The 14,836-nt window shown below is 45.2% G+C and overlaps 1 protein-coding gene across 1 annotated transcript in view; it reads right to left on the bottom strand.

Moving 5' to 3' along the window:
• Window positions 1–2,896: 2,896 nt before the first annotated feature.
• The window catches only part of LOC102371146 (cholesterol 7-desaturase-like), a 54,345-nt gene continuing 42,405 nt past the window's right edge, over window positions 2,897–14,836 (bottom strand). The window contains exons 4-8 of the mRNA XM_025210448.1: window positions 14,646–14,824; window positions 11,284–11,409; window positions 10,819–10,938; window positions 7,756–7,932; window positions 2,897–5,267 (exon numbers count right to left, since the gene is read on the bottom strand). Coding sequence (XP_025066233.1) covers window positions 5,106–5,267; window positions 7,756–7,932; window positions 10,819–10,938; window positions 11,284–11,409; window positions 14,646–14,824 — 764 coding nt within the window. The 3' untranslated portion in view covers window positions 2,897–5,105. The remainder of the gene's footprint in view (window positions 5,268–7,755; window positions 7,933–10,818; window positions 10,939–11,283; window positions 11,410–14,645; window positions 14,825–14,836) is intronic.

Raw genomic sequence — 14,836 nt, 5'->3', positions numbered from 1 at the left:
TTGTTTCATCAGGAAAATGATTAATGTTCTCCTTTTCTTCCCCAGTCCCTTTCCTCAGTAACTTGTGTGCATTTACCTTTCTTTCTGTAGATGCAGATGTTCTAGGCAATACCATAGATGCACCTGCGTGTGTCTCTCTACCTGCAAGTGCAAGAATCTCATGTCATCTTAAAAAAAATACAAAAAATATACAAAAAATTATACAAAAAATATCTTTTTTAGGCCAGAGTTTTCTACAGGTATTAATGAATATTTTTCTTAATCCTTATAAGTTTTATGTGTTTAATATTTCTTAATACCGGTAGCATTAATTTATACTTTTGTAGCAACACAATATTTTTATAAACCGCCACCGCTGGCTTTGTCTTCATAATGGGGAAATGTGCGGGCAGCTGGCCCTGCACTGTACCATGTACTGTATTTAAAAGGTTATCTAATGTCACACTTGCTGTGTTAATAAACAAACAAAACCTGTTTGGAGTCTCATGTATTGTTGGTGTGGATCGAATGACTCAATAGAGAGCAATATTGCACGGGGTTGAGTTGCTGATTTTCATTGATATATATGAATGCTTGAGGCCAACTCAAGTTCTTCTGAGTTTTTCTTTTTAGGATTTTTCCTTTTTTGTTTTTGTTTTTACAGCTCAATAAATTCAGTGCTGTTTGAAACTTAGACTGACGTCAAATGAAAAGGATTATAAAAAAATCGAAGTGTTTAAATGTTGCTGTTTTTACAAGTCTGTTGCTGTCTGAATGGAAATATTCCATGTTAGAAAAGGAATAATTCCACTTAAGTTCCAAACTAGCTAAGAGCTCCAGGCCAGAGTTCAGTTATTTGGAGGAGGTATCTTAGAGACATGTTTCTGCAACATTCTTTTCAGAGTTGATGCCAAGGCAGAAGACAAACTGTAACTGTAAGAAAGCATCCGTTGCTTGAGGATTTTCATGTCAGTGTTGTATTTATGGTTTTACAATAAAACAACCTTTAGGAAAAAAAATGAGCATCTGGGTGTTTCTTTTTTTCCCAGTATGTTTCTGGGATCGTGCTTGATGCCCTTTGCTGGTTTAGATCTAGAAGTGTTCGTTTAAGTATCTTGACACCTGAGAATCACAAGGTAGCAGTAGTCTATCTTTAGTGGAAAGTCTCACCTGTAAAAGTCTTATTTACCAAAAAAATTCTGTTTAAATCCAACAGAAGTTCTAGGTACAAGTAATTCAAGAAATTAACTGGAACAAACACTTTAAAGAGATTTACCTGAATTTATCACCAAGGCTTGCTAAATCCCCATTTCGAGAGGAGTGCCCTCAGAATAGCTGGGCACAGCCTGGAAGTCCAGACCAAAGATAGAAAAAGATGAACTCATTTTCTGTATGGTTTTTAATTAGAAAATAAAGAAGTGTCAAAGAATATGCATGGAGGTAAGAGAATGAAGATGGTAGATGTACTAGCATTGTTCAAACCAAACTGAACAGGAGATGTTAGCCACCAGGTTTAGATTTGCCTACCAAGATGGTAAAGGAGCTCTAAGAGGCTGTGGCAGCTATTGGGTCAATCTGCATGAATCGGACCCTGCATCGACAGTGGTCCCTGATTCTTTGCAGATAGCGCATTGCCTGCAACAACTTCTAGTGTTGCTAATAGCTGTTTTCAAAACTTATATACCTTCAAGAGTAGAGCTGGGCTGGATATCATTTTTCCATCCTGCGAAAGACTGTCAACCACATACATTTTCATGAGCCAATATGGGGAAAAAAATCCAGATCAGATCAAGTGAAACATGTCTTTTGGATGACTTGTAATATCTGTGTTTCGTTTTGCCCTTTCTTGTTTACCATTTCTAGTTTAAACAAACACATTTCAGAACAGAAAATGTCTAGAATAGAAGAAAAATTAAACTTTTTAGTTTGGAAATGTCAGAATAGGCCATTTTAGTGCTCAGCAGCACTTTGTTAGCAACCACAGCAGGACAGCTTTGGAGTCACCAGCAAGTGAGTATGTACCACCCTCTGGGGATAGTTTGTAGTACTTACGGCCATTGCAACAGAAAAGTGGCAAATGTGTCATTGCTTCTGGAAGAATCTCAGAACTCTTCCAGGGCTTTGGCTAGCTCTGGGAAAAGATGTTTGGATCCATGGGGTGTTACATAGGCTCATTTTACGTGTGATATTTATGCCAAGATTAACATGTTAATTGTAACATAAATGATAAGGGTGCTACATGTGCACTTATTTTAAGGCACCATAAAATAGCAAACCAGCCATAAACATATTCTACACTGAATATAGATTATAGTGTAGAACACTTTTATGCCAGGTTTGTATGGGACTGTAAATGGAACGTGGCAGGTCTGGGGCCAGGGCTGACAATCTGCTGACCTGGACCTGCAGGTACCCAGCTTTCAACTTGCTGGTGCAGTGGGAGCCGTGGTGATGATCCTGGGCTCCCCCTGCACTGGCAAATAGAAAGGGCATGATTGACATCTGATCCCCAATCCCAAAATTGCACTTTCTGCCATGCACGTGTGGGATCAGGAATCAGAACCCAAGGCACATTTACATAAGCATGTGGCAAGGACTATAGAGAAACATGGTTAAAACCTGCTGTTTGCACAAACCCTAACTAGGGGAACGTTTTTAGTGAAGTTTATAGAGGTAGGAATGGGTTTTCAGACCATTGCCTCCTTCCTTCCTTTCCAGTCATTCCATAATGCTGTCCATCTTTTAATGAATGGCTGTGGGACAAGAAAAGATTATAGCAAACCACGCAGAAAGTTATTTCCTTCCCTGCAAGGAAGCCAGGTATAAAGTTCAGCTCAGGACCATGATAAAGAAGTTCTGCAGGTTCTTCCCACAAAACTATGGAGAATGACAGGTCACAGACGCTTAGCAGATTTAAAAAGCCTTTAATACAAGAACAGTGGTTATAAAAAGCCTGATTCTAAAGGCAAGGATCAAACAACTCCAAGTTGCATCATATCTCACCACTGTGGTGTTCTTGCCATCAGAAATTAAACCAATGCCCACCATGGATCTGCATTAGCCTGCTCCTGGCTCCACTGTATTGTTGATTCTTCCAAGAAATATTTAAATTTAGTGCCCTCACTCCTGACACTCATCACCATTAACACAAGATCAATAACACCAGGTAGTTGAAGAGGTTCAACTTTGATGCTCACTCTATATTCCTTCTTTATGTAGTACATAGGGCAATTCTGTGTCCAAAGGTCTTTTCGCTTTACTTCTGTCTTCAAGCAGTAAAAAAAATACAATCCCTTATTGCCTACTGCAGTCTGAAATTAACAGACTAGTTTAAGCAGTTCACACTGTAACTAAACTAATATAGTAAGAGACTAGATAAAAAACAGTGAATCAAGAGGTCTCTCCAGGTTGACATTGTTCTAAAGGCCCACACAAAAGCAGAGGTCTCCGTAAAGTACAGAAGTCACACAATATAAAAAGAGACATTTTACAGAATGTTTTGTAGTAGTGCATTCCTTTGGCACCAGCTCTCAGTACAGCGCGCACAGTATCAGCAACAACCCATTAGTTCAGACGGCTCCCAACAGATCCACACTGGGTACATTTGTTTTTCGTAGCCATTAGCACAGACTGACTGAAAGACCTTGACTGAACACCTCAAGATCTCAGGTCAGGCTATCTATGGACTTAAATGGACCAACCAAACGGGTTTCCATAAGGTGTGAACTGGGGCAGAATTCAGCTCTTTTATCTTTACGCCACAGACACACAAAATCAAATGGAAAGTAGAGCAGTTTTCTAGCCAGATGAGCAGAGATCAGTGTTCATCCACTACAAAATATGAGGGCACCAATGTTGGCAGTCTGCTGTTCAGTTGATATTAAACATGATCTTGTTCACTAGTTACTAGTGTTTTTTTTCCCCCAAGAGAGTTGGTTTTATATTATCAAAGGGATAATTTCTTGCCCCCTCTTCACAAATTGCTATTTCATGAAGTATTTCTACATAGTTATCCAGGAGCTAACAACCCACTGGTAAATTAAGGGTTGGTATGTCTATATTACAACTGGGAGCTGATTGTAGTTGCGACACAATAGCAGAGCAGCCCTGGCAGCACAGGATTATGTGGACTGCGCAAGTTTGCCCTAGACTTCAGGTCTGTACTTGGCTGGAGCCTGTGCTCTTGTGACTACACAGATAACAGGACCCGAGCTAACAAGGTTGCAGCTAGACTCAGTAGGTTGACATATGCTGTAATCACTCCTCCACATTGCAGTATAGACACACCTCCTCTAAAAAGCCATTAGGTAACACTTATAAATAATCCTCACCAATTTTTCGCTCCTGCTAATTTCTATGTTTAGTAGCAAGAGCCCAGAGCATCTGCTACCTAAAGTGCCCCCAAAGTTGCCTTGCCCATTGTGATTTTCTAGGTTTGACACAGTGATTTGCTATGGAAAGGCAGATGTCAAGGGATGACTTTGATAAATGATGTGACATGGAAGTACTAAAGTGCAGGTCGGAATCAGGAAAGCAGGTCTGAAGGGGACCTCATGAAGTCAGCCCCCTGCTTAAGGCAGGATCATCCCTAACTGAATCATCCCATTCAAGTTTTGATGTAAATTTCCCTGATTAACAGAAGCAGTGAGATACAGAAGACACCAGGGCAAGTATTGCATCTCACACATGACTGACAAGCCTGCATTTCATCAGCTGTACATAGAAGATGTTGTATATGACTACAAGCAAGTATCAGACTAGAAAGACCCAAGTCATATTTATATTGAAAAGAGACAGTGGGTGTGTCTACACGAGCCACCCACTGCGCAGTTACTGCAGTCATTTAGCACTTGCATAACCCAATACGAAATGACTGTATGCCCTGCACAGTTGCCTAGTGATGCTTACTGTGCAGTAGCTCATTACTACTGCACGGTAGTGTCGCATCATGGTTCATGCCCGGTGATGCTACTGCACAGTAGTAATGAGCTACTGAGCAGCAAGCACCTCGTGTAGATGTGGCCAGTGAGTCTTAACTTGGTTGAGCTCTACTGCCGCTCAGGGACTGGAGAGGAAGGCAGCCCTTTAAATGTCTTCTACCACTTCTGTCCAGGGGATAGCTTTCTTTACCAGTCCAGTCCATCCTTCTGGAACGTGAATCTCTTGCTTTTCTCACTGTAAAACTGAGCATACCAGCGCCTGTACCTCTGAATTGCAGAATCCTCTTTTACCAGTAGAGGTTTAGCAAGATATTGCTTGTTATTCCATATTGTTATATCACGCTCAAACTGTGGGAAAAGAAGCAGGCTTGTCTTAAAAAAGGAATTTAAACTAGATGTCCATGCATACTACTTCACAGACCAGCAAAGCTCATGTCCTGAGAGAAGACACTGGTTCCAAAGAGGTTTTTAGCAAGTCTCCAAGCCTGGGCAGTTTTTGTGTGGCTATTAGCTTACAAAACATCCAAACAATGGCTCTGTGGGCATATCTACTCCGTGGTGGTGGCCACGGTCCCAGGCAGGCCCCATCCACCCAGTCCCATATGCACTCAACCAGGTTAGCACACTGGTGTGGTGGCTCCAGGGTTGTCCCAGCAGCCACTCAAGTACGTTAGAGACTGAGAGCTTGAGAACAGCTGCAGAGAGATGCCCCTGAGTGGCAGTGCCAGTGGACATGTCCCTGCCAGAGCAGGTTCGTATGGCATGCTGAGGAGGAGCTTGGGTGGGAGTAGAAGACCTGCCCTGTGTTCTACCACAGCTGGGGACATCTGCAGGGATTCTGAGAGAGAATTTCATCCCCATTCACTTCATTAAGTCTCCCTTCAGTGAGGGAGGTACTTGCTCACCCAGGCTCTCTGAGGATTCCTACCACCTCAAGGCACTTTCCCTATCATAATATTTAATGGAAAAACAATTTTTGACCCTCTCTCTTACACTCCAGGTGCTGCGGAGTTGAATTCTTGAGTATAATTGAGTGGAATGGAACCAATCTTGTGTATTGACAGCCCATTCACACGCAACATGCCATCTGCTACAGACACCCTATGAAGTTAACAAGTTCAACCTCTGGCAGCCCCAAGCAAGAAGTTTCCAAAGCAAATGATAAACCATCATCATAGAACAGAGAAGGCTCTTTAAAATAGTCAAAGGTCTGCCTGAACTGAGGTGTGCATCAGAGTAGCATGGTGGAAACACAGCAAGAGGGCTGGTGGCTAGCACATCACTAGCAGGTACAATCACAGCTGCACAGGCAAATCTACAAGGATGTTTCCAAATGAAATAAACCCTTTTGTGCACAATTAGTATTTACTGGACCACATTGCTTTGATATATAATCATAAAGGATGGGTGTGTTCAAGAGTGCCACCAGCCATGTTTCTAGCTGCTATGTGGTTTCCCACTCAAAATGGGAAACTACCTGGCACACAAAATGGTTTTATTTTGAGATTGCCCTTACTTGGTGAAACATCCTTGTGTTTTGCCAGAGGACAGGGCAGAATCCAAAACTGTTTATAGGTGTGAAAAGGACACTTGTGCAGGTGGGTACGTCTCATTTTGCCACGGACAAGAAATGCAGCAACAAGCACCTTTTCCTACAAAAGTTCTGCTGCCCAGCAACTTCAAGCATTCAGCCTTCTAGCAATGTTTACAGGGCTGACCCGCACACCTGCAGCCATGGGAGCATGGCGGCAGTGAGCAGGGAGCTCCTGCAGATGCCGCCAGCACTGTCAGCGGTGGGAGGAGTGACTAGCACCAACCAGGGTTTGGTGACCACCTGCAGCCACTGCCGGCAGCCAGGGGTGATCATGGACCTCTCAGAGACACCACTGGCGATGCCAGCAGCAAGGTGGTGAGCAGCAACTGCCCACAGGCACCGCCAACATTGGGCACCTTTTTGCTGGGGATGCACCACCTGAGTGCACCCCCTACGCGTCGTCCCTGCCTGCAGCAGCACCAAAGTAGGTGGGGAAATAGGGTTCCTTGTAACCTACATTCAGGTACTGGTCATACCTGCCATACTCAGTGGTCATACTCAGTTCACCCTCCCTTTCAGCATCTACTCTGCCACTGTGTGACACAGGATATGGGGCAAGATGGATCTACGGTCTGACCCAGTGAAGCTAGGGACAGAAATTACACATAAACTGATGTAAGTGACCAGAAACCGGTTCAAATCTGTAACACGACAGAAGTTTAGTACAAATAAACTGCTTTCAAAATGGCTGAAACCAGTTTAAGGTAAACCTGGATGGATGTAGTATCAGACTTGGCTGATTTAGGTTAAATCGGTTTATTGAACTTCTGCCCAAGATCCCCTCCAGATTCAAGTTAACTTACAGTCCCCCAACATCCCAGGATGCTTTGCATCTCCCATGCAAACTCTCCCTTGCAGGGTGGGTGGGCTAGCCTTGGCCCAAGCTGTCTGCTCCAGCAGAGCAAAGAGGTGTGCTCTAGTACCCCCCCACCCCAGCTTCTTGCCTGGGCCAGCGCAGGCATGTGGCTGCATTTCCGGAATCAAAAGTAAATGTCAGTTCACTAGCTTATTGGTTCAATCTACGCGGCTCAAACTAACCTGCAATGATTGAACCGATTCAGCCTCGGGCTTTTTGACTGTCTGTACTTAGTCTAAATGGCAGTTCTTATGTTCTTATACTGAGACCTGAGTGCCACTGACCATTCACAAAAACAGGTTACAGATAACAAGGCAGTAAAGGCCTCTGCAGTTCTGACAAAACTCTTTTAGAAGCAGCCCGTTCTGGCTCAGTAAAGCACTTACCTGTATGCACTCTGCTTTCAAAATGAATTTTGGGATTATTGCTGGCATGTTTTTCTGATAATAGATTTCATGGATAACTTGCTGAAGGAGAGGCTCAACGGGTGTCACAGTGTGCAGAATGATCCCACGACCCAGGAATTCATGTTCAAAGATCAGAAAGACCAACCCAGGCCCCACCTTCAAACAAAGAAAAGGAACTTCTCAGAGAATTTAGCTCTTTCTAGTTCTAGTTCCCTGCATTTGCAACTATTTGTCCAAAAGAACATCAGCGAGGACTATTCTCGTACATCACAGTACAAAGCTCCCTATAAAGAAAACCTTACAGTGTAGAATAAGTAAGGATCAGGAAAGAGACGTTGCTGCCAATGCCTTGCCGCTGCAATGGCTGGGACTTCGGTAGGGTAAAATATGCCCAGATGATCCCTGAAAGACATAATGACTAGGGGTGTGCAAAGTGGGCCCGATTCGATTCGGATTCAGCCTGAATCAGGGACAGTGATTCTATTTGTTGATTCGGATCACTGTCCATGATTCAATGCTGATTCAGAGAATCAGCAATTTGGACATAGACACAGCCTTAAAAGTTTTTTCTGCATACCTTGAGGTAGCAGGCACTAGGCCCGTGCAAGTAGGCAGCTAGTCAATCCAGCTTCGGATCCGGTTGCTTTGGATGCCAGCAATCCGATCTGGAGCTCTGGGCCAGGTTTCCACTTCGATCCAGCCAAAGCGGCTCTGAAGCTTCAGAGCTGCCTCGGAGATCCGGCCATAGGGTATAATGGGGAATCAATTAAATATCTATAACTTTGTTGGTTTTTGTCTGATTTGGATGAAACTTGCAGGGGTGGTAGCCTCTGCTGAGAGCATGAAGCCTGCCAAGTTTCAAGAAGATCAGTGCTGGGGTTTGGGGGGAACTGCACCCCAAATTCTTGAAAGCAAAACATGTCACGTGTATGTGTTGCAACACAGGGGGATCAAAACTGCAGGGGTGGTGGCCCCTGGTGAGGCTACAAAGCCTGCCAAGTTTCAAGGTGATAGGTGCAGGAGTTTGGGGGGAACTGCACCTCAAGCTGCGGACAGGCAAAACTTGTGACATAGATGACCCTGTGTGTGTTAAGGCGCAGCAGGCTGAAAGCTGCAGGGATGGTCAAGGAGATCAGTGCAGGGCTTCTGGGCTCTGGGGCCCTGCACCTCTAGCTGCTAACAGGCAAAACTCATGTCATGGGTGCAACTGTGTCTGTCTTGGGGTGGGGGGGAACTACTGCAGGCCTGGCTGCTAAGCTACTGTGTTACCAGTTAGCAATCAATCATGATTCACTCAGAGACCAGTTCAATACATAGTAGCTAGCTAATGTAGCCAGTTAATTAGCAACAATTAACACCTACAAAACCACAGACTAAGGAGAGGAAATAATCAATACAGGCAATCAACTGCCCCAAGACAGAGACAGTCAGTTGCACAAGCACCCATGTCATAAGTTCTGCCTGTCAGCAGCTAGGGGTGCAGGGCCCCAGAACCCTCCACAGCTGGCAGGCATCATGGCCACAGCAGGGGCCACCACCCCTGCAGCTTTCACCCTGCTGCGCCTTAACACACAGTGTCACCCATGTCACGAGTTTTGCTTGTCTGCAGCTTGAGGTGCAGTTCTCCCCAAGCCCCTGCACTGATCTTCTTGAAACTTGTCAGGCTTCATGGTCTCACCGGTGGCTACCACCCCTGCAGTTTCCACCCCCCTGTAATGTAATATATACACATGACATGAGTTTTGCTTTTCAAAATTTGGAGTGAAGTTCCCTCTGAACCCCTGGACTGATCTTGAAACTTGGTAGGCTTCATGCTCTCAGCAGAGGCTACCATCCCTGCAGGTTTCATCCAAATCAGACAGAAAACAACAAAGTTACAGATATTTAATTGATTCTCCATTATACCCTATGGCCGGATCTCTGAGGTGGCTCCGAATCTTTTCCGAATCAATTTGGAGCTTCCGAATAGTTTCAGAAAGCCTAAAGCTTCCACCTATTCGATTAGGATTCATAGATTTCATAGATTCGGCTTCAAAATCATCCAAATCACCTCCGAATCCAAATCATGATCCAAAGCTATGCACAACCCTAGCAGGCATGGCTCGTGATCACTGAGATTCTGGGGCTCATGGAGCATCCCACAGGAGTGTGGGGGGGCTCTCCATGTGCTCGGCAGTGAACCTGGAAGTACTTCCAGTCTACTTCTGGGTCTGCTGGGGAGCGTACTGGGGGGGCCCCTCCCCGTGCCTCCCTGGCTCAGCAATCGCCATAGGGGGGACCCTGGGTGCCCCCCCACCCCGACCCAGGAGGCACCAGTCACCAAGCCAAGGGGTCATGGGGGCATGCTCCCTGGCGGACCCGGAAGTGGATTGGAAGTGCTTCTGGTCTACTTCCAGGTCTGCTGCCGAGCACGGTGGGAAGCCCCCTGTACTTCTGTGGGACACCCCATGTGCCCCAGCATCGCAGCATTCACAAGCTGCCCGCTACCTTGAGGTAGGTAGAAAAAACATTTAAAGCTGTCTCTATGTCTGAATCTCCAAATCTTTCTGAATCTCTCTGAATTGATTCAGAGTTCCCATTCAATTTGGAGAGATTAAAGGGTCCTCTGATTCGATTTGGATTCAGAGATTCGGCCACCAAATCTCCGCCAAATCGAATCAGGGACCGAAGCTTCGCACAGCCTTAATAGTGGCTTTTTCCCAGTCTTCTGAAATGTCTCAGTATTCCTAATTGCTTTCATGAAAAGAAACCTTTTGTTACTTTAAAGCTGCTTCTTTTACTTGAAGCCTAGCAAGCAATTTACACCTTCAGACCTTGAAACAAGCATCCATTTCCACATGCCTCCTTATGCTTTAGGAAGGCATGTATGAATAGTCTTTTTTAACAAATACAGAACCAAGGCACAAGGCAGCCAAGTTTCTTAGCTAAGTTTCTAGCATGTTTGGAAGAGCTGAAATTAAATTCCATTGTGCTTTTGAACCACTGCAATTTTCCATTTATCCAGGTACTTGTATGTATTGCTTTGTGAAGTGTGTTACTCACCTGTTTAGCTGTAACATTGACATCCAGTAAGGAGAAGTGTTTTCCAAACACAGTCAAGGCATGTTTAACCAGCATCTGGGCACAGTGATTGTTTGGTTCAGGCTCTGGCTGCCATTCTGCCTAAAGGGTTTGAAAACAAGTGACTGAGAGAACAAATGCAAAAGACAGCATGTGAAGTAGGACTGTCATATAACAAGCGTGTTGCAGAGTAGATCACAGTGCAGTGGAGACAGAAGAAGTTGGTCATATGTTCACAAAGAGACTATGTGCAGATGAATGCAAATGAAAGAGCAGGGCGTACCAGCCTTAGCAAGGAAGCTTGTGTTGACTATAAGGGCATGTGAGGGAATAGGATAAGAAGGCAAATATTCTGGAAAGCCCTGAAGCAGACAGAAAACTTGAACTTCATTCAGAAGCCAAGGCAGATGGTCTCAGCCAACAGGCTTGTTAAACTGATCCTCTTACCTTCCAGGTGTGCTTCACAAAATCCCACAGCTTGGAGCGTATATATCTCAGGTCAGATCCATTCAAAATAGCCGATGCATGGACAGCATTTAGATGAGCTATATCTGCTCCATTCTCAGGGATTTCCTGCAAGTAAGGAACGAGGGCTGTGAGAAGCTTCGGTCCCCGATTCGATTCAGTGGAGATTCAGCTTGATTTGGTGGCTGAATCTCCAAATCTGAATCAAATCAGAGGACCCTTTAATCTCTCTGAATCTAATCGGAACCCTCTGAATCGATTCGGAGAGATTCGGAAAGATTTGGAGATTCGGACATAGAGACAGCTTTAAATGTTTTTTCCGCATACCTAGGTAGCAGGTGACTCGCAAATGCTGCAATGCTGGGGTGCATGGAGTGTCCCACAGGAGTGCAGGGGCCCCCCAGTGCGCTTGACAGCACACCTGGAAGTGGACCAGAAACTTCCGGTCCACTTCCAAGTCCAGCGGGGAGCGCACAGGGGAGCCCCCCCCAGGTCTCCCAGCTTGGGAACTGGTGCCTCCTGGATCTGGGGGGGCACCAGGGATCTCCCCGTGGCTGATCACTGAGCCAGGGATGCATGGGGGGGCCCCCCAGAGGACCTGGAAGTTCACTTCTGGGTTCACTGCTGACCACGTGGAGGGCCCCCCGCACTCCTGTGGGACGCTCCATCCGCCCCAGCATTGCAGCGTTCACAAGCCCCACTGGTACCTTGAGGTATGTAGAAAAAACATTTAAAGCTGTGTTGAATGTCCAAATCACTGGTTCTCCAAATCAGCATTAAATCTTCAGATTCAACCAAATCAAATCAGGGACAGTGATCCAAATCAACGAATCGAATCACTGTCCCCGATTCAGGCCGAATCCAAATCCAAATCGAATAAAGCCTGCTTTGCATACCCCTATAAGGAACCATTTACAGTTACTTGACAAGTGCCTCAAGTTATTTATTCCAAGTTAGTTATGTATTCCAACACAGGCTATATATTAAATATTACTGTGGCTCACACCCAAAGACATCAACAAGATTGGGTTCCATTGTGCCAAACACTGTTCACGCTTTGTTAGTGACAACCTCTACCCCAAAGAGCCCTGACAGATATTACATTTATGGTGTGAGTAACATGCTGTGACATATATTGCAACATGCCACATGTTCAGCCAGTTTATGGCATGATAAAATGGCAAATGAGCCACAAAGATGTTTCATGTATACTGAAACAACTTTGTATCTGGTTTGCATGGTGTCTTAAACTGAATATGTGGCACACAACACAGGCTAGGGCCCAGGGCTACCCCAGGCAATTACAATGATCATCAGCACCAAGCACAAGGCAGCTCCATGGGCTGAGTAACAGCTGTCCCCTGCCTGTTCCCCAAGATGGGCTGGGAATTGCAATTGGGATAAGGAATGTTATGTCCCATCCCAAAAAATCACACATCCTACCAAGATGCATGATTTTTGGGGTAGGACATAAAATTGCACAGATCCCAATTGCATCATTATATTAATGTCTTCCAGGGGCCAAAGACTCACAATCTAGAAACAAGGCCTAGGTAAATGAGACAAATAAGAGAATACAGGATGGAAGTTTCTGAGCATGGCTTAGTTGTGTGTCTAGATCTTAGCTAATCAGCAGCAATAATCATAGTGATTCCCAGAAAGACTACCTGAAGGTGGAATTAAGGTGGCTGACCTACTAGTCACTGAGGTAACCTACAGAGATATTGCAATTATCTTAAACCTAAGCATATTTAGACCATTATTAAGTCTATAGTTATCCAATGACTATCTAATGTAAAATGTATGGTGTTCTAGCCCCAAGGCTGTTATGTCAAAGATGGGTTCTGGCCATGTTTCTGAGAAAAATAGGGACTGTTACCTATTGTGCTGAACTCAAGATTGCTGCAGTATTATCAGGTCTGCACTAAAGTTTAGGTATCTAGGGATTATTACAGTCCAGAGTGTAAGATACTTAATTTTAGGCATCTAGTGAAGTCTGTAACACACAGCAGGGATTTCCAGATCTGTTTTGGTAACTTAACTGGAATTTAGACACCAGTGTACCACCCTGCATCCAGCCCTACATTTTTCCAGCAAAACAGTTATAATCAAGTCAGTTTTAAGTCAAATTAGATTAACAGAGTCACAGAATATCTGTTCTACATTTAAAGAGTACATGCTGTGTGTTTGGGGCACATACACTGTATATTCTCCATGGGGAGAACACATGGTGGGCACATCTACACAAGACGCTTTACTCAAGATGAGAGCAAATTTCTGCATAGTAAGCATCACCATCTACACGTGCAGCCGGGCAGTGTGCGCGTGGAGGGGGACAGGACTGCTCCCTGCCCCTGAGAGCTGCCTGCTGCCAGGATGGGCTCTGCCACTAGAGCCTGGGTAGGGACAATGTCCCCCTGCCCCTCTGCAATTGCAGAGCTGGGGCTGGGAATAATCCTCTCCTAGCCCACACTCCACGATCAAGGAGTTGGGGCTTGGAGATATGAATCTCCCAGCCCCTGCTGCACGAGTTGGGAGCTCCCTGCTGCTGGGGCAGGGGAACATTGTCCCCACCTGGGCTCCAGTGGTGGAGCCCCACGCAGCAGCAGGCAGCTCTTGGGGCAGGGAGCAATCCTCCAGGCCCTGCCAAAATACAGCTGTCCCCTGAACCCTTGCTCCCTGCCAGCCCCTGAGCTAGCACCCAAGGGGAGACTAGAGCTCCCCCTGGCTGCTGCAGGGGGATGATGTAAGGCAGGTGGAGGACGGAGCAGACATCGGTAAATTACTCTGTAAAGCGTGGGTAGCAAAATGCAGCCTGTGGGCCACATGCGGCTCACCAGATCATTCTATTTGGCCCACAGGACCCCTAAAAAATTGAGAAAATTCATATTCATCTGCCCCTGGCTGCCTGTCATGCAGCCCTCAATGGCTCGTCAAAACTCAGTAAGCAACCTTCTGCCTGAAATAATTGCCCGCCCCTGCTATAAACCCACTCCCGGAGCATTTGCACATGTAGACATGCCCAGTGACTATATACTGGCTTAATTCCTGTTTTACACTTTACCAAGCCTCTGCACTTAATGATAGAATCACAAAAGTAGGTTCTTTGAAGGTTACTTGATGTAGTCTCAAACATTTTTGCTTAATGTTCTACTAGGTCCTCCCTGGTTTAACCATGTCAGAATCAAAGCTTAAGAGGCAAAGTTCAAAAGCCCTAAGTTAGAACACCTGTTCTAAGAATTTGCAGAGTCAGTGTCCTCATCTACATTCAAGAGGTATGATGTCAAAGCATCCAAGCCAGCAATGCCAACAGCCATTGACCAGACACAACAGAGGTCTCCTACCTGAATGTGTACATTGACAAAATGCTCTGTTTGGCCATGATACACCCACTCTTTTGAGGTGATCTCCTTCTGCTCTGGGACATCCCACATTGGATCAACACCATCGCAGTGATACCAGACAAAGAGCATTCCATTTATTTCACATGAAGGCCATGTCTTAATCTTTGCAAAGTCTGGCACTATAGAGGAGA

This window comes from Alligator sinensis, unplaced genomic scaffold, assembly GCF_000455745.1.
Source record: "Alligator sinensis unplaced genomic scaffold, ASM45574v1 scaffold610_1, whole genome shotgun sequence".
Classification (NCBI taxonomy): domain Eukaryota; kingdom Metazoa; phylum Chordata; order Crocodylia; family Alligatoridae; genus Alligator; species Alligator sinensis.
This window is presented reverse-complemented; position numbering and strand designations above follow the sequence as displayed.